This window comes from Balearica regulorum, chromosome 5 (assembly GCF_011004875.1).
Source record: "Balearica regulorum gibbericeps isolate bBalReg1 chromosome 5, bBalReg1.pri, whole genome shotgun sequence".
NCBI lineage: Eukaryota > Metazoa > Chordata > Aves > Gruiformes > Gruidae > Balearica > Balearica regulorum.
In genome coordinates this window covers 67,105,500-67,128,955 of record NC_046188.1, presented here as the reverse complement: position 1 = coordinate 67,128,955, position 23,456 = coordinate 67,105,500, and the positions used below count along the sequence as shown (strand labels likewise).

Genomic DNA, 23,456 nt, shown 5'->3' with positions numbered 1-23,456 from the left:
GTTTACCTACCTCATAAAGAGCTTACTAACATGTTTAAAATGATTGAAAAATCTCAACTGAAATTTATATAAAGTACAAGGCGCTATCAGCAATCATCAAAAAACGAAGCAGCTTTTATGACTGTAAAGCATTTTGATAGCCACTCTTATCTGTAAGGTACCAGCATTTTCCACTTCATGGTGTTCTGGTGACTCTTGTGAATCCCTGTTATGGTTTCCAGCATGAGCTCTGACAAGCCTGAGGGCTATAGGACGGTGAAGAGTTTCTTTGTATTTTTTGCAACCAACAACAAAAAAAAAGCATTTGAATTTTTTTTCTGAAATTTTCCATCTTCTCATTCAGACTCGCGCATCCCAGAGAAACTTTGGTAGCCAGCAAACTTACTAACAGGATATGAACTCCTTAAAGAACGTGATGAAGAACCATCCCTTCTCCAAGGCAGCAATGCTGAGCTGAAAACATACGTGATGTGCCAGGCCAAGCTTCCCCTTAGGAGATCAGAAATCCCTGCGCCCAGCCCCCTCAACCTGTTCACATCTCCATCGGCTGACACCGCATCGAGCAGGAGATTTTCCATGGATGGAGGAGGGAGAGGAGGAAGGAACGAGGGCATCTTCAAGCTGACGCCAGCCACAATGCTACCCAACAAGCGTTTTCAGTTCTCTTAAGGTAGCTGGTAAACAGCTTATTTTGGCCATTTGCTGTGTACTGGGGGGGGGGGGGGGGGGGGTTTGACAGAAATGGTAGATACTGCTCTAATGATAGATGGAAGTCTTGCTGTGACTATACAAAAGAGAAAATACTTCCCCGCCCCCCTTAAAAGTACTTGCAGGAAACTACATATAAAGACATGCTGAATGAATGTTATTCAGGTTGCAACACCAAACCCTCAAGCGTTAGAGCATGTATTTATGATTGCCTTAATAACTCTTCTTTTGCCCATGCTGCACGTGCTTTATGATACAGCCTGCTCGCTCCTCCTCTCCCACCCAGCTTTAACCAGTGCGTGAGCAGTCATAAATGGGGCATCGGTTCTCTTTTTTTTTTTTAAACATGCTCAGGATGAGGATAATTCTTTGGTGGCCTTTCATACTGTAATGTTTGCTTACAACATTATCAGGTGTTAGCATGTTTACAAGCTTTACAAGGACTGGAAACACCTTCTCATGTTTTTACAAGCTTTACAAGGACTGGAAACACCTTCTCATGTTTTAATATCGACTTGTCGGCCTTTGAACTCCGCGCTGGTTCCAAGCGTCCTCTCGTCTCCTCCTGCTGTACCAGGCGGTGTGGGTGGGACAGATTATAACCCTGGTCAGGACTTTGTAGGCAAGGCATGGGGCTCGGATCGCTCTCAGCTGAACCTGTATGCTGTCATCCAGGGCACAGCACCCCAAAGGTTAGGCCAGCAGGAAAGGAGTTGGTCCTGTTCCTCGATCGTGGGCAGCCCTATGCGAAAGGCGAAGACGCGTTGAACGAGTTTTTCCATGGTGTCGCCTACGAACGCTGGGAGCTGACGCAGAACGGAATAAAACTAGCAGCCGCTGAACTGCTTGTGCACGCCGAAGGGGCTCTGCACAGTCGGGGGAGGTGAGGGACCTCTTCCCGCGGCTCTCCCGCACGGCAGGCTGCCGGCCTGCCTCCGGTGTGTGCCCGAGCCCGCCCCGCGGCGGCGCTGCCGCTCCCCGGTGACCAGGAAGCGGGAGCAGGAAGCTGCGGGGGGTGCCGAGCTGCGGGCGGAGAGGATGGCCGGCGGTGGCGGCCCGGCGGTGAGGGGAGGCCCTGGGGACAGCTGCCGGCGAGGGAGGGGTGTTGAGGGACCGACCGGCCCTGCGCTCGGTCCGCCCGGCCGCGGGGAGGTGCTCGGGCCCCGACCGGTGGGGGAGGCCCGGGGGCCCCGTGAGGCGGCGGTGTGGGGGTCGGCCGGCGGCCTCGGGTTCCTGGGGCAGGCTGGCGGCGGCTGGGAAGGCGGTTCGAGCCGGGGAGGGACGCCGAGCCGGGTGCGCGCCCCTCGTTGCCGGCCGGTTCCCCTCCGGCTGCCTCGGCCTGATGCTCGGCACCGGGCTGAAGTAGGCGGCCGTGGCGGCGGCCCGCGGTGCGGAGGCGCTGAGCTGCCGCGGGGCAGGGGTCTCCCGGCGGCCCGCAGCAGCCGAGAAGGGGCCGGTGTCTGCCGGCGGCTGGCTCCAGCTCCCGGCAGCAGCGGCTGACCGAGGCAGGAGGCCTGTGTTCGTTCCGGCGTGTTCCTCTGCTGGGCGTGCGCGGCTGGCTGTGTGGCTCTCGGGTGCCCTTCCATTTCAAAGCCTCCTCAGGGACACGGGTTGACATTTCTAGTGTAGCAGCATTGCTGTGGGTAAGGGTGTTGTGTCAGCAGCCAGCTCTGCAGGGTGTTTAACGCCTTTGTAATTTGGCCTGATGGACCTTAACCGTATCCCTCCTGTTCTCCCGTGTCCCTGTGTGGATTAGTCTCTTGGCGGGTGGATTTAACTGCGCTTTAAACTCAATTCCTTATTTGTATTAACGCAACCTAACAAGCAACAGCGTGTGCCTCTGGTAAAGAGGGAGGCATGGTGTACAGCGTATAAATATTGTTTGTTAATAGATGTTTTGTTAACCGACAGTGTAAAAACCATTGCCATGGGCCTCACCGACCTCATATGCACAACTGTCATAACGCCCATGGAGATAAAGATCTATCAGTGCTGCCAGGACCCTATCCGATTGTTGAAGACCCCAGCACCTGTGATATTGTCAAGGCTACACAGTAAGTATATGTTCTGTGTGTGCAAAATGTCGAAATAGATGGGGGTGTCCTCAAATGTGAGCCAGGTTGGATATTTTTACAAAGAAAAAGTATAGTTCCATTTTCTCCCCGTAGCGAAAGAAGAAAAATCACATAAAGGTACTGTCGTTAATATTTTTACCATAAACAATGGTATATCAACCAGGTTTGTTCCATTAGGTAGAAAATTCTACTCACCAATGCTCAGCCCATCTCTTTTTGCAAGACTTCCATTGAATGCAGCGTAGAATTTGCTCAAGTAGGAACTGCTGGGTGGTGCTTACTGAGATTTACTTTTTCTTTAGTATGTGGCTGTCTCTAAACTGGAGGGTACTTAACAAATGAATGATAAGTAAATTGATATGGGTTTTTTTTCCTCATTTAAGGTATGGAATAATAGAGCGATGCAAAGAACTGGTAGAAGCAGGATATGATGTTCGACAACCAGACAGAGAAAATGTGACTGTTCTTCACTGGGCGGCGATAAACAACAGACAGGAGCTGGTTAAGTAAGCTCTAGAGTCTTTGTGAAAGTAACACAAGTATTTTCCCACTGTTATTTATAATCGCTTCGTTGCTATTGTACTTCAAAACAAAGGGAATGTACTGCTTGAGAAGAAAAGCATAAAATTCAAATTTTAACCCCATTATCTTTGTGGAAGTGTCACTGCAATGCAAAGTTACCATAGTTTATTTATATGTGAAATCATGTAGTACACAAAATCATTAGATTTTTGGGGGTTTGTTTTGTTTAACAAAGATTAAAGCTGATTTTATAGGTGTCTTGCTAGTTATTGTATTTTTCCTTAAACATTTTCTCAAAACAGCATCCTTTACTGCAGAAATACACTTGTCCACTTGCTTGTCTAGTGATTTTTTTTTTTATTATGAACTATTTACTACTAGAGCTATCCTATCCTTAGTATAATGTTTTGATATTTTATTACGTCTATTCTTAATTGTATTGTGTTGCCATTATACAGATACTATATTTCCAAAGGTGCAATAGTGGATCAGCTAGGTGGAGATTTGAATTCAACTCCCCTTCACTGGGCCATTAGGTATGTTGCTTGCAACTACTAGTTGTAAATCTGGTAGTATTAACAGTTACATTTTTGTGTAGCACAGCAGTGGTCATCTTAAATCAAATTCTGTGGTACATTTATTTTTTTTTTTTTAAGATATAAAGAATTTCACTGCATGTCCGTAATATTGCTGAAATCTGCTTTCTGATTCCTGGCAACTTTGCAGGCTGCAAGGTTGTGTTACGTGTGTCATCTGTGCTTTAGTAACTTGGACTCACAGTTCGAAGTGATCATCTCTCTACATGCATCCCAACAAGATGCCTTACGCTGGTCCTGCTGTGCATGCTTGTGCTTTGAAGCATCTTCCTCCAGTGGCATTAGCTTTTCCTCTTCCTTATAGCTGCCACCACAAACATGCAGTGCCTCTTCCTGGCGACGGTAGCTGTTGGTGCTTGCATATGTTTAATGTCTCCTTTGATCCGCTCTTTCTACATCTACGTCTCCTCTAGACTACATCTGTTCCACCTGATACAGTTTAAAATCATACAGCTTCGGTTTCTAGGACAGGACTTGAGTAAAATGATCAAAAGAACAAAGCACTGCTTGTCTAGAGAAAACACAATTGTAAATAATTATTCTGGGTTAACTTACCTGAGTGCAAATTTTCACACTGGAAGAGCAGTGTTTTCTTCTGGGCTATCTTTAATCTTCTGCAAAGTTAGATACTTCTGAGAGAGACTGCTCGCAGGAGAAATTACTGTGGAATAACCATTGTGTTCTAAATTAACAGTTTGCCTTAGACAGACTTCTTAAGGTATATATCTAATATAGCTTTCTGATATAAACTTTTTTTTAAAAAAAGTTTATAATTTCCTGAATAAAACCACAAGAATCTGAAAGAATTTTTTTTTTGAGGGGGGTTATATCTAGGAGAATTTTTAAGGCAATGCTTTCATTAAAATTTCCAGCTTTTTTGTCGTCTCTCTAGTTTGATTTCCCATATCGTTACAGACAAGGACACCTGCCTATGGTCATGTTGTTGTTGAAATGTGGAGCGGATCCCAGTCTTATTGATGGGGAAGGATTCAGTAGCATTCACTTAGCAGTGCTGTTTCAACACATGCCCATTGTAGCTTACCTCATATCAAAAGGCCAGGTATGTTGTTGATCTCCCAAGTATTGTTTTCTAGTCCTGAGTAGCTGCCTGTGTGTATGATACATCTCAGAATTAACCTTTTTGTTTTCTAGATGGTAAGCAGGTATTTAACAACTATTTCTCTGTGCTATAAGTTCAGAGAAATTGAGATTATTTTTATATATATATTTAATACTCTCCCTGTTCTTGTCATCCACACACATACAGATTCACAGACAATTCAGAGTGTTTAAGGAGAATTATTAAGGCTGTGTGGATTTGTGGTGCTGTATAAATAACAACTGGCTTTTAAACCTGATAGCAAAAAGCAATATATGGAGTATATACATCATGAAGTATTTACTGCTTGATTACAAATTTGTAACTAATAATCTGTGCAATTGTCCATCAGTTGAAGTGTGCAGAGTATATGATCCGACTAGGCCTGAATCTTTTATTGGAGATTTCTATATTCTATGTTTTATGTCATTTTATATTGTATCCACTGTAGCTGATGTCTGCTTAGCTTACATCTGAGGTAAGCAGAATTAATGACAAGTGTAACGATTTGCTAATAAAAATGAGAGGAGAGTTCTTACATGATCTTTATATCTTAAGATTTAAAGATTTGATAAGTTTGTTTTCTTTCTCATAGAGCTCTCTTTAGTAGAGTAACTGACCTCTGGAATGTAGGTGTAGATAGTATATATCCCAAACTTAAGGAAGTTTTTAGCCTACCTATCTTGAAAATCCAAGTGATTAAACATTTCTTCTAAGTAAATCTGCTGTAATGTAATGAGGAGTGGAGCTGGGGAAGGAGACCTTCATTGTGAAGAAAAAGGAAGATGATTAGGTAATGCAAGTTAGATGTTTAATTATGTATTGAGGTACAGAATCCTTTTTTGTTGTTTTAGTAAACTGATTTTATGTGCTTGGACATTCTGTTGTGTGCCTGTGTTCACACAAGGAAGATGGTTAACATTGTTTTCTGAGGTACAGTTTGTTTTATAGTATTTTTGTGCAAAAGAGGACAAGAAGCATGGTTAACGTGATTCCCTTAAAAATATCCTGAGTGGAGACTCAGAATATTCTGAAAGGAGTGACATGCAAGACTCAGGGCGGGGAAAATGGTTTACATGAGTGTTTGCTTCTTGGCTGGTATAATTTGGTTTCTTTCCACTACTGCAGTGAAGCTAAGCCTGCTGTATGCCTCTGAATCCTACCATCTCTCTCTTTCCTGAAATCACTGGTAGTCACTTGCTTGTTATCTTTTCCTTATATTTAGAACATAGACACAACAGACTTCAATGGACAAACACCTTTAATGTTATCAGCCCAAAAAGTGATTGGGTAAGTAGTCAATAACTTAAAAAGAATCTGTTGTATTGTACCCAAGAAACAGTGAAGTGATTTTTTTCTAACGAAAACTTTTTGTTAAACTGACATTCCTTTCCATTTTAGTTGTACTAAAATACACATTATTTCAGAGATCAGGAGTTATGAAGTAGCTAATTGGATATAGCAAAGAAAGTAAAAAGAATTTCTAAAAGAGGTTTAGGTTTGCAGCTGAACCGGCTGCAGTGTTATAGTGCTTTTCCAGAAATGAAAATAAATGAGGGTGGACACAGTAAAATGCATTGTAGAAAGATTTAATCTGTGTGTATACCTCATATTTGTTAAAATGCTAAGACAACATAGTCTGAAGAAGAACCTTCTGGGCAGGTCCTGAGTTATAAACTTGACTCTATCGTTGATGAGCTTATTCTGAGACAAGGCATTGTATATCTGCTGTTATTTCACAGATGGGAACAGTAGTTTTTATAAGGTGTTCAAAAATTTTATCTGCAGCATAGATTATCTTCTGCTTGTTAACTTTTATACTTTATTTTTGTCTAGACCAGAACCCACGAGGTTTCTCTTAAAGTTTAACCCCTCTCTCAATGCTGTAGACAATGTTCAAAAGAATACTGCACTGCATTGGGCAATAACATCAGGCAATACTAGTGCAGTGGATCTGTTGCTGGAAGCTGGTGCTAGCCTGGACATAAAAAATATCAAGGTACGGTTTCTTTCATGATACTTCATTCCATGTGGCGTGAATGTGTAAAATGAATGTAAAGAAAAAATCTGAGTCCTCTCCTCTTCGGATACCCTGTGGAACAGGGCTTGTCTGAGAGCAGGCGTTCTTAGCCTTTCCCGAAAAGGGTTAGCGCCTTTCTCGTGGTGTGGCACAAAGTGTGAATACAGAGATTCTTTGCACCGTTCATGTCAAGCCTTTCAGTCACTCCAGACGTAACTGTGTCCTTTGCTGATCGTTCTCTTTAAGTTGGCTGTTTTCTACTTTAAAACATTGTCATGAGAAGTAATGACTTTGACCAGACTTCTAAAAATACCAGTGTCTTAATGTCCAGTGAGACACGTAAAACCTTTAAAAATACGTGTACGTCATCCTGTGAAAACCAGTGTTTGACAATGTCTGTTTGTACGTTCAAAAGGGCTAATCACCTGTGAAAGTCTTTGTCCTAATATTTGTAAAAACTGATAGCGAGAAGTATAAATGTTGAAACTATCGATTCCTGTGACTATATAGCTATGTTTGTACAGTGTAGTTACTCAGGATTTGGGTATGAAGCTGTGCAGCTTTTTCATCTGCCGCTTCTTTTTATTCATATGTATGACTTTTAGGATATTGCTGTTTGGTTTTAAAAAGTTAACATAAACAAGAAACCTTCCCTTTGAGTAAGCATGTAATATTCTAGCAGGCAGTTTAGTGTGTCGGTTTGTTGGAGATAGTCCAACAGATAACTCACATGAATGCAATCTGGTTGCAAATATCAGTTTTTAGAATTAAAAAGCACTGGATTAAGCATGTTAAAACTCTGTATTTAGCTTACCCTTGCCTTAAAAAAAAAAAAAGGGGGGGGGGAGGGGGCAAAGTGACCACCAAATTATTCTTGGTTTAGCTATATTTATTTCTTGCTTCTGTTAAAAGGCAAAGCAATTATGTGTTAAATGCATAAAGAAATAAACATTTCTGTTGTTAAAGGGAGAGACACCGCTTGACCTTGCTTATCAAAGTCCGAATCGCTTCATGGTTTATATGATAAAAGAGGAAGAAAGAATGAGAAGCAGAAGAAATAACAGATTACTGAAAATAGTAGAGAAATATGAGGTAATTTCATGAGTAATAACTAATGGAAATAAAGCTACAGCATTCTGTATTTAGAATAATATGCAAATTAACTTTTCTAACGAGGGTCCTCTAAGGTTTCTGAAATTGGCTGCACAAAAATAAATTCTTAAAAAAAAAAAGAATTATTTATTCTTAATAAATTCTTCAAAATTTTAAATTCTTTAAAAGCACATCACAGTAGTTTGGGGTTTTTGTGTCTGTCCCCCCCCCGCCTTTGATGTATTGATGTGACACCTTGATTTATCTACCCTGAGTCTTTCAGCATTTGTTACTACATTAACTGAATACTTTGTCATATTTTAACAACAATAATTTTAATAGCTCTTCCTGCTGTTGGCGTCTTCCTTGACGTTTATGTGGGCCATAGGATACGTGATGAATTTAAGTTCCGATTCTTGGCTTTTGAAAGGAAGTCTGCTGCTCGCCCTGCTGTTTGGGATGGCTCTGTGTGTGAGGTTTGTGGCTTTTTCTCTATGTATGTGTATTTATTTGTTATAGATGTCATATAAGGTATCTCATGCAGTATTCTTTTTAGAGTTTAGTTTCACTTAGCATAAAAAATACCTCCTGAGAAATGGTTGCACAGTGTGTGAGGGATTTAAATGTATGTATTTTTTAGAATGACCATGGAAATTGAATGTCTTCAGGTGTGCATAATAATAGTTTCTCGTCACTAAGATTTGAAAAGTGCTAAAGAGTTTAAGCAGTCTGATGGCTACTTCTAATGATAAAGAGAGCGTTACTGAAGGTCTGCACCTGGTAGACACTGAGATATCTATGCACAATGCTCAGAAATGTGCTTTGTCTCAACTTTTCCTTCTGTATTTGTGACACCGAATGAGTTTTAATGGACCGTTACCCTCCCCTTCTGCTCCCCAGACCTCCCAGTGTTATCCTAAGCTGTTTCCCAGGTTTCCTGCTTTCGTCAACAGTTACTGCAACAGTCAGTATTGCTTGAAATGGCAATGCTATCAGTGTGCAAGTAGACAGAGATTGCACTTCTCACCCAGTGCTAGCTACAGCACTTCTGATATATAATAGTAGGCTGGAACAGAGCGTTCTTCAGTTTTATTTTTGCATTGTTAACCCCCTATGTGTCTGGCTGAAGGATGCTTTTGAGTGACAATTCTTGATTGCTTTAAGACAAACTTGAAGTATACTGTGAGTGTGAAGTTTTTAAAAGAACAAAACAATTTATACTCTATGGAGTTATATTTTAAATAAACTTTTAAAAAATACTTTTTTTCTTTTAATATTCTTTCAGACAATGTGTGGGGCTCAAGAATTTAAGGTATATTCCCACAGCATTTCTGCTAAGTTCAGTTTTTTGGATGTCCGTGACCTGGTTTTTCTGGTTGCTGCCTGATATCCTTTATATTCAAGAAATGCAATAGAACTCTTCTTATAGTTCCTAATAAATCTAAGCCTGGTCATGAAAATAGTAATGAGCAGTCCTAGGTAATTCCTAGGTAATTCCACGTGACTGTTAATGGCTGGTAAGACTCATTTACTTCCATTGGGGGTGAAATAACTTTGAGTTTAAATTAAAGTTATATACCGACTAAAAATCTCCACCTTTTATCTTTAGTCAGAGGGTATACTGCATCCTTAGTGTACAGTGGATTAATTTCTACCTTTCGTTTACTTTCTTTGAAGAGGCTTTGCACTGATCACTACAAAAATGTTTTAGTAGTTTATACTCCCTTTCAGTGCCCTGCTTTTTTCTCACACAGAGGGCATCTGGTTATTTATTGATTAAGTTTTGTGAAAAGGCCTTTAGGGAGATACTTAGAACTGTAAATAATTTTGTACTAAACCAGCTATAATACATTGCTATGCAATTTTAATTAATTGTTAATTACTTCATTCATTAAGTGGGGGGTTTTTTGTTTTACTGTTCCCAATTAAGATGTCCTTAATAGAATTATCAGCATTAGCTCCGATAAATTGATCAAGTATATTCCAGCTGGGGAATAGACTGCTTGTCTAAATGAGAATCACGTTACTCATTGTTGCATTGTGATATTTTAAGGTTTTCTTGGTGTCATCTAAATGAAAAGGAAAAAAGATTCCAGCACTAGGGGTTTGAGTCGCACACGTTGCTGAAGATAGTGAGCATAGCAATATTCTTGAAGGTCTAACTATAGTTTGGTGAGATGGGCAAATAGTTTTCCATTTCACTAGCTAACCATTTTCCTTATTTCCTTCTGGAACTAGTCACAGATCTGAGTATTATAAAAGCGTTCAGTATTTTAATTTCCTGTATTTATGTCTGAAAGAAAATCCAACCATTCTAATCAGGGACCACTCTCAGCTTCAGAAAACAGCAGAAGTGCAAATAGACTGGCGATATCCACAGAAAATCATTTTGCCTTGTGTAAGTGCACCCTGCAATTGCATTGTAACAAATACAGCTATAAGACTGGTAATAGTGCCAATATTTCCTAATTTATTATCTTGATTTTAATGAGAGCTACTTTGCAGTGTTTTTACACTTTTTGTAAAACAACCTTGAGGTTGCAGCACTTGATTTTTAAGTGTTATTCGCATCGCAGTTTATATAGCGGCCCAGTGGTCACTGCAGATGGAATCCGGGCTTGGACTTTCTGCTCCTTCGTGGCATCATGGACTATTCTTTAGGAGCCCGAGCTCTCAAGTTCAACGCTTGAATTGGTAGGAAACTTGTCCCGCTCCACGTTACTCGGTTGCTGTATGGGGGTAGTTAATCTTGACATGTTTTTCTCTCCCTTCCACCTGACTTAGATTTTTTTTTTTTTTTTTTAGTCCATAGTGTAAAAGTTATGTTCCTAATGACTGTATGTCCTCCCTCATGTATAAGATTTTTTCTGCTAGAAAACTTGCAACAAATAACTATATATAGTGGGATAACAATATATTCCTTAACCTGAATATTACATGTAACCAATATAATTCTTCAAATCACTGTCATGTTCAGTGTGGTGGGTCTTCTTTATTATTTCTATAAAACTTGGAGAACTGATCCTGGATATATTAGGACTTCAGAAAAAGAAAGAAAAGAGGTAGGTGATTTTGTAACAAACAAACAAACAAAAAAGGAAAGGCTAACCTGGCGCAACGCATGTACTTTTGGCTGATTTGTTTGTCATCGTGTGCAGCTTTGTCAAACTTGAAAGCAGTGAAATACTCTCCATTCTTTTAAGAGTTTTTAGCTTCATCATCCTGCCATAATTTCCTTGCCTCCATCCTCTCATTGAAATGGGAGCTTTGGCCAAACATCGTACAGACCTACTGATGTTATGTGTGATATAAATTCACAGAGAACTTCACTTAATAAATATAAATTTAGTACAGTTTCCACTCTAGTTGTCTAACATTAGAAGGAGATATTCACAGTGCTTATGAGCACTTATGATTCACACTGTGCTTATAAGACATACCAAAGGCTAGAAATGACTTAAATTTTGTCAGATGCTTTGAAGATGCATACAACGGTTTGATTTTTGTGCTTAAGCATCATGTAAATGTCATGCTATTTCTAGCTCTGTTTTAGAATGGCAAAAAGAAATCGTGGCCAACCAATCAGTAGAGAATTTAGCATTTGGTCTCCCCAACCTGTGGATTAAGGAAAGCATTTTGTTTGTGATCTCATTGCTCTCCATGAGGTTGTATTTATTCAGGTTGCCAGGGAGAGTAAACTGCAATTTTAACTTGTTACCACAGAACTAGTAAATGTTGTCTATCTAGTACTCATAAAGGGACAGTAAATAGAGCCACTGTCCTCGTCTCTCTGGCTATATGAGAGGTACCTTGTATCTTAATACAATCTCATTTTTTTAAAGAATATTTCATTCACGTTATTAATTTTGGCAACATTGAGATACTTTTCTGAATAATCCTGCGTGAGTGCAGTTGCATTAGGCTTTGCTGGTTTGTGTTTCTCGTGGACCTTTTTAAATAGCAAGTACTTACTCCTGTTGATGCTCAGCACTCAAAATGCTTTTGAACTACAAAAGGCCTAATGTAAAAACCTTCTTCATAGATCCCCCTGAAAATGTGATCCGAATGCAAATGCAAACTGCTTTGTCTTTCAGAACATTGTAGCTCTGGCAGAAGCAGGTTGCTTGGACTTCAGAACATTTTGCACATCGTGTCTTGTAAGTGAGACTTTGGTATTTGTTTTCTTTTTGAACCTGGCTTTTAGTCAACACTGCTGTAGAAAAAACTCTTTCTCTGTTGCTTGTCGTGCAAGCGTTACATGCATGGTTTGTTCTATGTTACTTAAATTTCTTTATTTTACAGTGATAGATGCTTTGAGATCCGTTAACTCTAATCTTAATAAAATAATATTTTTTTTCTATCTCTCTGTAAAATTAAGATGCATAGTTCTCACTGTTCTCTGTGTTGTGAGGTCTGTTACGCAGTCATTGTACAAAATATTATGGTGCCCATGAGATGATGTCTAAACTTTGAGCAAAATAGATGCTTTTGCTATGACTTTTCCTTCATCTTGCATTAGGTGCGGAAGCCTTTGAGATCTGTGCATTGCCTTGCTTGTGATTCATGTGTGGCCAGATACGATCAGCATTCTCTGTGGATTGGACAGTGCATAGGTGAAGAGTTTATTATCAAATTTGAAAATAGCACGTATTTGAAAAGTTGCAGAAATAACATTTATCTCCTTAGAGAGAGAGCACACCTGATATAATACTACACAGTTGATACTGAAGGGGTTACTGATCGTTGCCAGAGTGAAATCAGTTAAGTGGCAGAGAGAAGGGTAACTAAAATGATTAAAGGGATGGAGTGGTTACCTTGAGAGTAGAAACCAAAAAGTCTGGGACTTTTTCTTTTGAGAGAAGAAGGAACAGGGGATATGGTTGAGACTTTTAAAAAAAAAAAAAAAGCAATGAAAATAGTGGCTAAAGTGAACACAGAACTACTCGCCAAGCACATCATACTACAACTAGGGTAGTCTCAGTGAGAATAGCAATTGGATTTAAAATTGGTAAAGAAAAAATGTCATTACATGGCAGGTAGTGAAATTTTGGAGCTCGCTGCTGTAAGGGTTTGCAGATAGAGGCAGTATCAGATGGTTCAGAAAGGGATTAGACACATTTTTGGACGATGTGTCCAGAAGTAGATACTAAAAGAACTAGACAGGTATGTGCACTAACATTTCAATGCAGTAGCTGTGGATGAGGAGAATGAACTCTAGAAAGCGGCACGGCTCGGGTGTCCTCCTGAGCTAACGTTGCCTGTTGTCGCTGTTAGAGACAGTGAAGTGGAGCAGCTGGACCACTGAGATAATCCCGTAGGGAGTTTTTTATGTTCTTGTGCTCTTTGAGAAACTCCCTCTTTCTTCTTTTCTGTCTCATTACTGGTGATGCTCAAGATAGAAAGGTTAGAGCTTTACATCTGTAGCAATATATTTCTAGCATATTCTTTTGCCAATAGCTTTTTTGTACTGTTAAATGCTTGGAAATGTTTTTGCGGTGTTCACTGTTTACAAGGTGGTGAGGCATCCTTCTGATGCATTGTTTCAAAGCTTTGAGCAATACCAATTGTAATTTAAAGAAAAATAATTATATATCTCTAGGTAACAGTTTCTCTGACAGAAGTCTGGTCTTTAACGCGTATGTTTGCAATTCCGAAGCACACAAAGGTCAAACAATTAAATTGAATAGCTTAGATTTTTCAGTCATGTGAGACAATTGTGCTGTGCACGGGGAGAGTTGTGGTTGCATAATTGGTCCTCATGCAGCTAAAACGGCTGAAGGCATGCTCTGAAGAGGAGACAAATCCCGGTTGACTTTATCAGAACTAATTCTATTTTATAAATTGGGATGGCTTACAGGAGAAAGTTGAGAAAGATCAGTCTTGTCGAACTCTCTTGAGGATAGCAGAGGCAATAATAATAAGCAGTTTTGATTCTTTTTATTCCTGTTAACTTAAGGGGAAATGCAAATACTGCAGAGTTTTAAAATGTCAAACTTTTCCTTGCCTCAAATTCAGGCATTGGGAACCATCGTTACTACCTATTGTTCCTGTCTTTCCTAACTATGACCGGTGTTTCGCTGCTTTATGGAACTCTTCTGTGTAAGTATCCATGAATTTATTTTAATTTAGCTTTCAAGGAAGTGTGTGTATGGTCTTTATTTTTCAGCATTTTGTTTCCAGCAAGTGTAATAATATCTGCACAAATGATAGCATATTTCAGCAATATTACCTTGTAATTTGGTCTTAAAATGAAAACGCATTGTATCTGAGTCTTTGGTCAAATCTCTGAATATGTTTGTGTTGATTAAGAACTGAGCTGAGATACAGCTCTGGTGGGATGTCCACTGGAAATACAATATCAGAAAGCATTTTTGTTAGAGGCGAAATAGGGAAGCCATGTGGAAGGAAGGTCAGGTTACAGGTTCTAGTCTGGATACCCTTTACTGTTATAGAAAATAAGTCTAAATACATTATTGCAAAGGCTTTATTGATTTTGTTATTTGGAATTATCTATATTTAACACTTGCAAAAGTTTCTTTTTAATGTAGCGATAACTTTGAAGAGAACTCTATATCTCATTAATAAACCCAAACCATTACTTTGGAAAATTAAGAAATTTATTGGAGGGGAGCTCTTATGATGTAGTTCATGAGGGTGAATTAGCATAGCACTAACCTTCTAAATAAAAGTAGGAGGAGTTTGTTTTATTTTCAATTATTTCACATTATATTGAATTGAGTCAATATCTAACACAGAGTAAAGTGAGCTGACTATGGCGGTGGAGGACACAGGGTCTGGACATGAGCTGCTTTCCTGTGTTTCAGCGGGGATCTTATGTATGCAAAAAGTATATTATTTTCTCCATTTCCTGTGTGTGAAGGAACATAGGACGAAAACCTCTTTATTGTTCTACTGACGTAGACACAAAAAAAAGTTGCTCTGCTTTTAGTTTGTTTGGGGTTTTTTTCATAGGTTAAATACATATGTGGTAGGCTTTAAGTATCTCTTAAGAAATTTACAGAAGTTGGACATGGCAATTTACGTCTACTTAGTAGTGATAAAATACTGCTTTCTTGACATGCTCACCATCATGTCTTCCTTTGTTGGTGATGGTGTTTAAGATAAATTCTTGTCCTAAAATTACAAGTAAGCTTGAAGCAAAATTTTAGAAGTCTTGACAACGAGGGATGATGACTTGTTTCAATATCATATAAAAGTACATAGCCAGTGCCTTGAATGTTCCTTTTGCGGATTGTGAGCAGATAATGTAAAAGATTATGCAGCCAGAATAGCAAGCAGTCACATACCTATGTGGGTGCTTTTAAGTGGGAACGTGATATATTAAACTGGGTATTTCTAGAGCATATTGCTTATAATATTCATTCCCTGCAAATAATCTTTACTCAGTTCTTAAGTGGCCTAAAAATTAACTGATTATGTGTCTTGTCAGATTGGTCAAACCATTGCGCAACAAGTTATTACCAAGATGGAGCATGGACGTACTTCATGCAGATAACATATTGTTCTCCATGGGTTTCCTACATCTTCGCTGTAACCTGTTTTCATACTATGTGGGCTTCATTGTGGCTAATGGTTCAGCTTTATCAGGTATTTTCCTTCAGTTTATGCTCCTCTCTTAAAGAGTCATTGTATTAAAACTTTTCCCTAGTTTATTTGCTCCCATAAAAACTTTGTCTGCTTTCCTTCTTGAAGTAATGTCACATCTTTTTTCTTAAATTTCAGGGCAGTCCTTTAAGTTTCACGGGTACTTGTGCACTCAACATTCCCGTGTTAAAAGCTGGATCACAGTCTGCAAATCATTCCTCTAACTGAGTTCTGGGTTTACTACTCATAAAAAAAATTCCAAACCTATAAAAAAATGTATTTAAAGCCAAGAAACTTATTTGAGTAATAGAACTGGTGTTATTGTCCCCAAAATGGCACAAAAGCTCAATACCACAATTAGTCCTGAATTGAAAATTATGTGGTAGAGCTCAGCAGTGCATCATTAGACTATACTAAATCCCATTGCTACAATAAAAATACATGACCTGGATTTTATCTGGATGAGAACTGTCAAATTTCTTGTTTACATTTTTCTCAGAGCTTGGTTATGCAAACAAGATTGAGAAGAGCTGTCTAAAAACATCTAGAAGACAGGTTGTTTAGCAGCTTTTAGGAAAGATGTGTCATTTGAATATGTGTTAACATACTGAACTAAATCTTGCTTAAAAAAAACCCCAAATCCACAATTTTAAATGTTTGCTGCTACATTTCTGTTATGTCCAAGGCACTGAGATATCATCCTGGGAAAAAAGGGACCTAGGTAGAATATTTACAGTTAACTAGTGTACACAGTCATGTACCACTTTATGACATTTAGCATGTCATTTGGCGAAGGAACCTTGCAGCCATTTGTAAGGGCTTATCAGATTTATGTTAATTAAAAAAAATAAGAAAATGGAAAAAGGAATAGGTAAGCAAAAAATACAGAAAAAACCATAAATCTCATTATGAAACTCAGTGAAAGAAGACATGGAATCAAGAAAATGAAGAAGTTATTGTTGAGTCTCTGACATCTACTTCATCTTTTTTGTAAGCTACTTTGTCTTTTTCAGGGGATCTTTTCCTACCAATTTGTGTGGTAGAATATGGACAAAATCTGAGGAGATAAGTGTTTACCTGCTATAGATCTTCTACAGACATCTGTAAAAGTACAGTCTTTACAGTCATCCCAATTAAGCTTGCCTTCTCAGTGGAAGCATTAGTTACAGCTTGCTGTGCTCTGTTTTAGTCCAAATGACATTTAAAAACATACTTCACAGTCATTAATTATGGCAGTAGTTACTTATTTGTTGGATATGGCTAACCTGTTCCCCTCCCTCCTCCCTCCCTCCCTTCTTAATAGTATCTTTTGTTATCACCAGAATTTAATTTGTGATGTTCATGTTTTAACCATTACTTACATTTTCCTTTCTCTAAGATTGCATTCTTAGGATTAACCTCTCATGAAAGAATGAACCTCCTGATGCAGAGAAAATCATCTAAGCATCCTGTTTCACTCAGGAGAACTCCATACAAGTGAGTATTAATGAAGAGTGTGTTTTAAGCACGTCTCTTTTCGGTACTGATTTGCTTCACTGCTTCATAAATGCAAAAAAAGTGGCAGTCTGTGGATGTGCTAGTCATGCCTGTTATGAGTTGTGCTAAGAAGAAGAAATGGACCTCATTTTCCTTGCTGAGAACTTCCTTTGCCCTAGGAAATAAACAGCCAGCGTAAGAGCTACTGGGGTTCTTTCTGCAGGGCTCTGTATATAGGAAAAAGATGTTGCAAAATCAGTCCATAGCATTAATTAGTAGACGCTGTTTTAGGGGTGAGGGGGTGTTATCCCTTAATTTGTTCGTCAATCTCTGTGTCTGTTCTGTAGGTTTAGGAAGAGAATTCAGGTATGAGCTGGCCCCTTTCTGACTTCCCTTGCAGTATTTTGCTCAATGGAGAAATTAGTACCAAGATCTCCCTGTTATACTAGAAGTCCATGTTTCCTTCTGTGTGTTAGCAGATGAGATCTTACTAACTGTTAAATATTTGAGTTGAACTTAATCTGCTGTCACTCTTTAATGTAATACAGGTTGTAAAAGTTCAACAAAGGAGTAATGCTCAATAAAGAACTGTTCTTATGTTTCTTCTCCCAGAGCTGTCATCATTGACAGCCTTAAGTACTGTCTCATGGTTAATGTGTATTTTTGATGCTTGCAGTCATCTTTTGTTAGTTTATTAATGGGTATTTCCCTCCTTTTCAGTCTTGGATGCTTCCAGAATCTTGCAGACTTTTTTCAGCGCAGTTGCTTTGGTATGTTCAAACCCAATGGAGTTGACTGGACCAAGCAATACAACCTCTTCCACCTGGCAAAGGAGAAAAATGTGCATTCTGTATGAAGTTTTGCTTAATTTCTAAAATTCTTGAGCTGAAAGCTAAATAAAACTGGTTATTTTGGTAATTTTTACGAATTCTTCTGAAGTTGCTTGGTTGTATTATTGTTTCAAATACTAAATCTATCTTGCATAAGCTACAGCAGGTTTGTATACGGAACAATCTCTATCTGTCTGTGTATATATAGTTTGAGCTGAAACGATTTGAAATTTTGTGTGATGAAATGACACTAAGAATATATTTTTTTAAAGGTAAAGTTTTTTTTAGGGCAGAATTTCAAAACCATGTTGGTACCCTTTGCTTTACTTTGCAGATAATAAAAGAAAATTACTTTTGAAAATTAAGGGGAACGTTCATATTTTTAAAAATTTAATATTACAATTACCCTGTAATTTTAGTGCTTATGTTGTTAAAACCTCAGTTAAGTCTTTGTATTTGGAGGGTTTATGTGTAATAAAATAGAGCTTTCATGCTTCTAAGTGTATTTTTACAGACTGAAATAGATTCAAGGGATATGTGACCAGTGAGGTATTTAAGAACAGGTAAGCACAAAACTATAAGAAAAAACCTGACTCTGCCTTATTTTGCATGTGTATATATATACATGCTGTTAGTGTATGAAAATAGGTAAGTTGATGATGGAAAATAGCAATGGATATTAAAAGAGGGAGTTATTCCCAGCTGTCAGCCATGTTCCCAAGAAAAGGGTACAAGGTCTGTCTGGAGTGGCCAGCTGGGCAGTGTGGTTTTGAATATAGGTCAAATTAGGTAATCATGAAAACCAGCAGGGAAACAGATCAAGATCAGAAAATGAAAGTTAAATATCATCTGGAACTGACAACATAAGAGTAAAGTAGTGTAATGAAACAGATTTCTTGTAGTTAAGAAATGGGGGATTTCATACGTGTCAGTGAAAGGCGTTTATCTGCGACGTTGTAGAATATAAAGCACAATAAAATTCAAGTAAAAATAAAGTGAAGCAATATCGGTACTTTATTGTAGCTTGAAAACATACAATAACAAAACTTACAACACTGTATTCTATGAAAATGTTGTTTTTCCGCAGAAATATCTCCCTTTAAGAGAAAGAATTTCAAATATTTTTTAATTGTCTCAAAGTGAATAACATCTACTTTGCCATAACACAAAATGTCAAAACATTCAAAACTCCCTTAGGAGATTGGTAGAAACGTAGACGGCATCACATTCTGAACAAAGGACAGTACAGCCTAAATCGGAACACTCTGACCCTTGTGCGCCATAAGGTGTCTCTATCTTAATGGGACAGTATGCTGAGCCTTTAAAATTCCAGTCTAAAGCGTGGTAAATACTAGTTAAAGAAGCAATAATGTTCCACAAGTTGGTTTTTTTTATTTATTTACTGTAAAACAAACATTAATCTTGTTTTATCACTGTACCTTTTTAAGCTATTCTAACAATTGCTTAAGATACAAACTACAAGTTTTTCCTGCAAGGATTAAACAAATGCCCTAGGTTCTTAGCAATATGTGATGTTTAATGTTTTACTTGACAACCATCACTTGGCATCAACAGCGGGTTGAGTCTGTTGCATCCGTTTCTTCTCATTCGCACTCTTTCTTTTCCACTTGAGTGAGGCCACCGAACCCAATTCCTTTGGGACCGAAATTTTTTGCATAGCAAACTGCAAAAGAAGTAGGGAGGTAAATGGTATTCTGAATGTTGTCATATAGAGGTAAGTGACTTTTGGTTTTAGTACTACTGCCAAACTTAATAAAAGGAAGGAAATCTGAAACAGCGCCCTTCTCAGAAGTGTTGACAGGTTCTAATAGTGAAACTGGAATCACATACTTGAGTTAAACTAAAGTCACATCTGATATTCTTAAAAAAAAAAAAAAAATAGAAACTGTATGTATTTAAGATCTACATAACATTTCATTAAAGCTACTTTCCTGTCAAAATACTCAGTAAAACTTGGTCTGTATCAGTAACACCGACTGAGTAAGAGATTTTCAAAGGAGGTTAAAAGAACTAGAACGTAGTCCAGAAACTGTTGACGGTAGTTTGAATCATTCCATTTTAACTCTGTATTGCCAAGTGTGCACATAGTTATTTATCACAACTCCACTGAGGAGATTTCATGGAGTTAAGCATGTAACAAGGTAAATCGTGTTGGCATTACTGGGTCTAAAAAGAGTCGTTTGAGATTGACTCAGTAACCCAGTTCAGGTCATTACAATTCTTACCTTTACAGTAGAGCTCTCCATCTTTGTCTGTAACGTTTGTTGATTCTAAACTCTTTCCACAAATAGCACAGCGGAAGCATGTCTTATGCCAAGGCTGAGGAAATGAAGACAAGTCATTGTATATTACAGAAAGTGCACAGCCAGCAGGTACAAGAAGGAAAGAACTGATGGCTTTTTATGGTGTGAAAAGGTTAAATTGTTTTGTTGGTCTTAGGGCTTTGGTTTTCAGTCATTCTAGATTAGTCTTTTTTCAATTACTTTATTGTCCCACATCAAGATCTTACCTAGTGACTTTCTTATTAACAGAAGTCTAGTAAAAAGCAGAGAGCTATAGATATTGCTCTTATTTTGGCCACTTCTTCGATGTGCAGAGATAATACTGTAGAGAGAGTTCCTAGAGCAGAGAGCTGTAGGAGAGCTCTCGCATGTCACGCGAGGCAGGCTTTTGTTTTTCAAGTCGCATAATCTCTTCAATTTATCTGCAATTGCCACTACAAATAAATGTTTAAATTATAAATCTCCCCAGAGATGTGAGTAGAATGACAGTGGTAGAAAAGCCAGCTGTTACTATAGCCAGGAGTTGTTCTTCAGACATCGACAAGATGCAAAAAGTTGAAGGCGGCTTGCAAAAAGCACATGATTTTACACCCGAAAGTACATCAGACTCGCTAGCAGTTTACTAATTCATCCTTGTATTTTTTTCATCGAGACTATGAGTAAAAATTTGAAAGATCAAGGATCTATTAGCTACAGCTTATCACCACTACAATAAGTGGTGTGTTTCTAGTGCTGTAGTAACTACTTACTTTCCCTCCTCCCATGATCTTCTCTGCAGCGTACACCGATTTGCCACAACGGGGACATTTATCCACATCTACCATCATTTTGGCAAACTTTGAAGGATTAGTTGGTGTAGAAGGGCGAGCAGGCTTTGGTGACCCCCTAAAACACAAGGTTTCAATGGTTTTAAATACTGCTTAAAATGCTATCTTCGTTCTAGAAATATGACTTCATGACTTTTTGGTAAGGGATGAAAAATTACTAAATTACTGGTCTTGGGCATGCAAAAGGTGGGGAGAAAAAGAGAAAATGAAAAGTATTCTATTGAATTCAGTGTTGTGTGGTTGAAGAGCTGATACCGTCACTGCTGCATTGGGCTGAGTACATGGAGCTGACAGTAGCCATGTGCAGAAAAGATGATATTTAATGAAAAATGAAAGTAAACCAGAAATTTGTTTTATTGAGAGGCAAGAGGGGAAATACTAGCAAAAGACCTGTCTCTGCTTTGTAACTGGCTGCTGGTACTCAGTGGGGGGAAAAAAAAACCTTTGATTTTTGCATGCAGTGGTTTCAGTAGTCACGGTAACGTTTGGAGAGGGAACTGGCGTTCTTGGCTGGCCTAGGGTCAAAAGCACATCAGAAAAGTAGCTTTGCTTTGTATTTCTGGTCTCGGCGCTTTATGTCTTTGTGCTAGCATAAAGCCTTTCACAGAGTGACTTTTGAATTATCGGATTGTTGGACTGCAACAGGTCATTAAATCTACAGGACGTGGTGGTTTCTGATACAGAACTCTGCCCTTAATGGCTTTGTATCTTACAAGGAGCTACAGTTAAATACATTATTTAAGCTTTTATTTCCTACACAGTGTATTGGTTAATTGGTTTCTTTATAGTAATACCAGAAGAAAGCATTGTTGATTTGGAAACGGGCAGCTTTGAGAATTGTAGAAAAATACTATAAAAATGTACTGTCAGAGATAATTATGTGCAGCTGAGGCTTTTGGAAGATGGTATCCCATCAGAATTCCTTTGTTCAAACATATTCTCGGTGTGTTTGTGAGTGTTACTCGAGCCACAGGGAGGATTTAGAAATGTTATCTTCCCCCATGGAGAGGAGAGTTAACAGTATGTGGTAGCGTGATTATTTCTGTAACAGTAAAACCTAACTGTATTTTAGCCTCTGAAAGAAAAAAAAAATGTATTCTCATATTCTATGGTGAATGGGACTTTACTACTGTGCTACTAATGGCAAATCACAATTGTAGTGGATATGTTTACGTATGTGCTGGCATATAAAGGCTGCTTCTGCAGAATAATTGCCCGTTGAAGGAGCAGATAATTTATAAAGAAGGCTTAAAGAGACTGAATGTCATTAAAAACTGGTAAAATGCTGTGTCCACTGAAGGAAAGGTTGTAGGAAAGTCTGTTCTGCTACTTAGGCTAGATGTTGTTATGGAAACAGAATAAAATACCTAAAATACCCCGCTAAGTGATAAGTAGTACTGGAATAAAGGTGCTTTCAGTGGGATTTAACTCACTGTTGCAGATTCAAGCCCAGATGGTCACCAGTATCAGTGCTGAGACATCCTGCCCCTTGTCCGAAGCCGATACCTTTGGGACCATATTTTCTCCCGTAGCAAGTTTTGCAGTAGATTTCAGATTCGTGAGCTGCTACTGTGGTACTGTCCAGAGCTTTCCTGCAAGCCACTGAAAACAGGGAGAGAGGAGCACGTATAAACGCTTCTGCTTTCAAATTTGAATTTATGTGATTCGGAATCGTTACAATTAGTGTTTATTTTTGTTCGTCTCTAAAAATACAGGAAGAGGAGAATGTTAGCCCATAGTCAGTGTAAAACTTCACCGGGCTGTTGCTAAAGTAGTTGCGTGTGCACGCAAGATGCTCTTTTGCAACTGTAAAGTTAGACTCTAACCCTAGGAAAATCACGAGCTTGTCAAGACAATTTGTCTAGATCTGTGAAGCTTAAGATGGATTTGAGATCATCATCCTAAACTCCCAAACCCTAAAAAAACCCTAAATAAAAAGGAGGTTGGAGGGGTATTGATTCTACTGTGCATCTGCACCTTTCAGGATAGTCACTCTGAGTCTGCGGTAGCTCTCTCGTCTCAGCCCGCATTATTTTAGTGTGGCGTGTTTCTAAAAAAGGCCATAATGTACGTACCGCCTCAGACAGTCAAGCAGAACTTACTTTTTATTTATCTAGTCATGTTTAATTGAGCTGTAGTGCAAGGCGAAGCGATGATCCCAAATAACTAGTAGTCTCAGCTCTGTTAGGCTCCCTCCAGGATGGCGAAGGCATGACTACCGCTGTTCCAAAACCAGAGACCTCTTCCTAGTCGTGTTCATTACCAAGAACTGCTGCTTGGCTTAGCTCACGAGGAAAGGTCTG

At 38.8% G+C, this 23,456-nt stretch overlaps 2 protein-coding genes across 4 annotated transcripts in view; one reads left to right on the top strand and one right to left on the bottom strand.

Moving 5' to 3' along the window:
* Positions 1 to 1,696: 1,696 nt before the first annotated feature.
* Positions 1,697 to 18,121, top strand: ZDHHC13 (zDHHC palmitoyltransferase 13). Of its 3 annotated transcripts, none has more exons than XM_075755376.1 (17): positions 1,697 to 1,770; positions 2,620 to 2,762; positions 3,167 to 3,289; positions 3,764 to 3,841; positions 4,817 to 4,961; positions 6,226 to 6,290; positions 6,837 to 6,999; positions 7,987 to 8,112; positions 8,455 to 8,588; positions 9,398 to 9,500; positions 11,052 to 11,174; positions 12,207 to 12,269; positions 12,632 to 12,725; positions 14,128 to 14,211; positions 15,563 to 15,720; positions 17,096 to 17,193; positions 17,914 to 18,121. In XM_075755376.1, the coding sequence occupies exons 1-17, from the start codon at positions 1,747 to 1,749 to the stop codon at positions 18,047 to 18,049; spliced, it is 1,860 nt and encodes a 619-aa protein (XP_075611491.1). In that variant the 5' UTR covers positions 1,697 to 1,746; the 3' UTR covers positions 18,050 to 18,121. The 3 variants fall into 3 exon arrangements, with proteins under 3 accessions (XP_075611491.1, XP_075611492.1, XP_075611493.1); XM_075755377.1 differs by lacking the exon at positions 1,697 to 1,770 and adding an exon at positions 1,909 to 2,001; XM_075755378.1 differs by lacking the exon at positions 1,697 to 1,770 and adding an exon at positions 2,199 to 2,351.
* An 893-nt stretch (positions 18,122 to 19,014) lies between these two features.
* Positions 19,015 to 23,456, bottom strand: part of CSRP3 (cysteine and glycine rich protein 3) — a 14,634-nt gene continuing 10,192 nt past the window's right edge. The window contains exons 3-6 of the mRNA XM_010307282.2: positions 22,587 to 22,755; positions 21,076 to 21,211; positions 20,270 to 20,363; positions 19,015 to 19,707 (exon numbers count right to left, since the gene is read on the bottom strand). Of these exons, the coding sequence (XP_010305584.1) occupies positions 19,628 to 19,707; positions 20,270 to 20,363; positions 21,076 to 21,211; positions 22,587 to 22,755 (479 nt within the window). The 3' untranslated portion in view covers positions 19,015 to 19,627. The remainder of the gene's footprint in view (positions 19,708 to 20,269; positions 20,364 to 21,075; positions 21,212 to 22,586; positions 22,756 to 23,456) is intronic.

Excerpts from the sequence above, each read along its gene's own strand:
- ZDHHC13 (XM_075755376.1), top strand. The coding sequence starts at position 1,747 with ATGGCCGGCGGTGGCGGCCCGGCG. Across the intron at positions 3,842-4,816 it reads CCCCTTCACTGGGCCATTAG|ACAAGGACACCTGCCTATGG; the intron begins GTATGTTGCTTG and ends ATATCGTTACAG. Across the intron at positions 11,175-12,206 it reads CAGAAAAAGAAAGAAAAGAG|AACATTGTAGCTCTGGCAGA; the intron begins GTAGGTGATTTT and ends TTTGTCTTTCAG.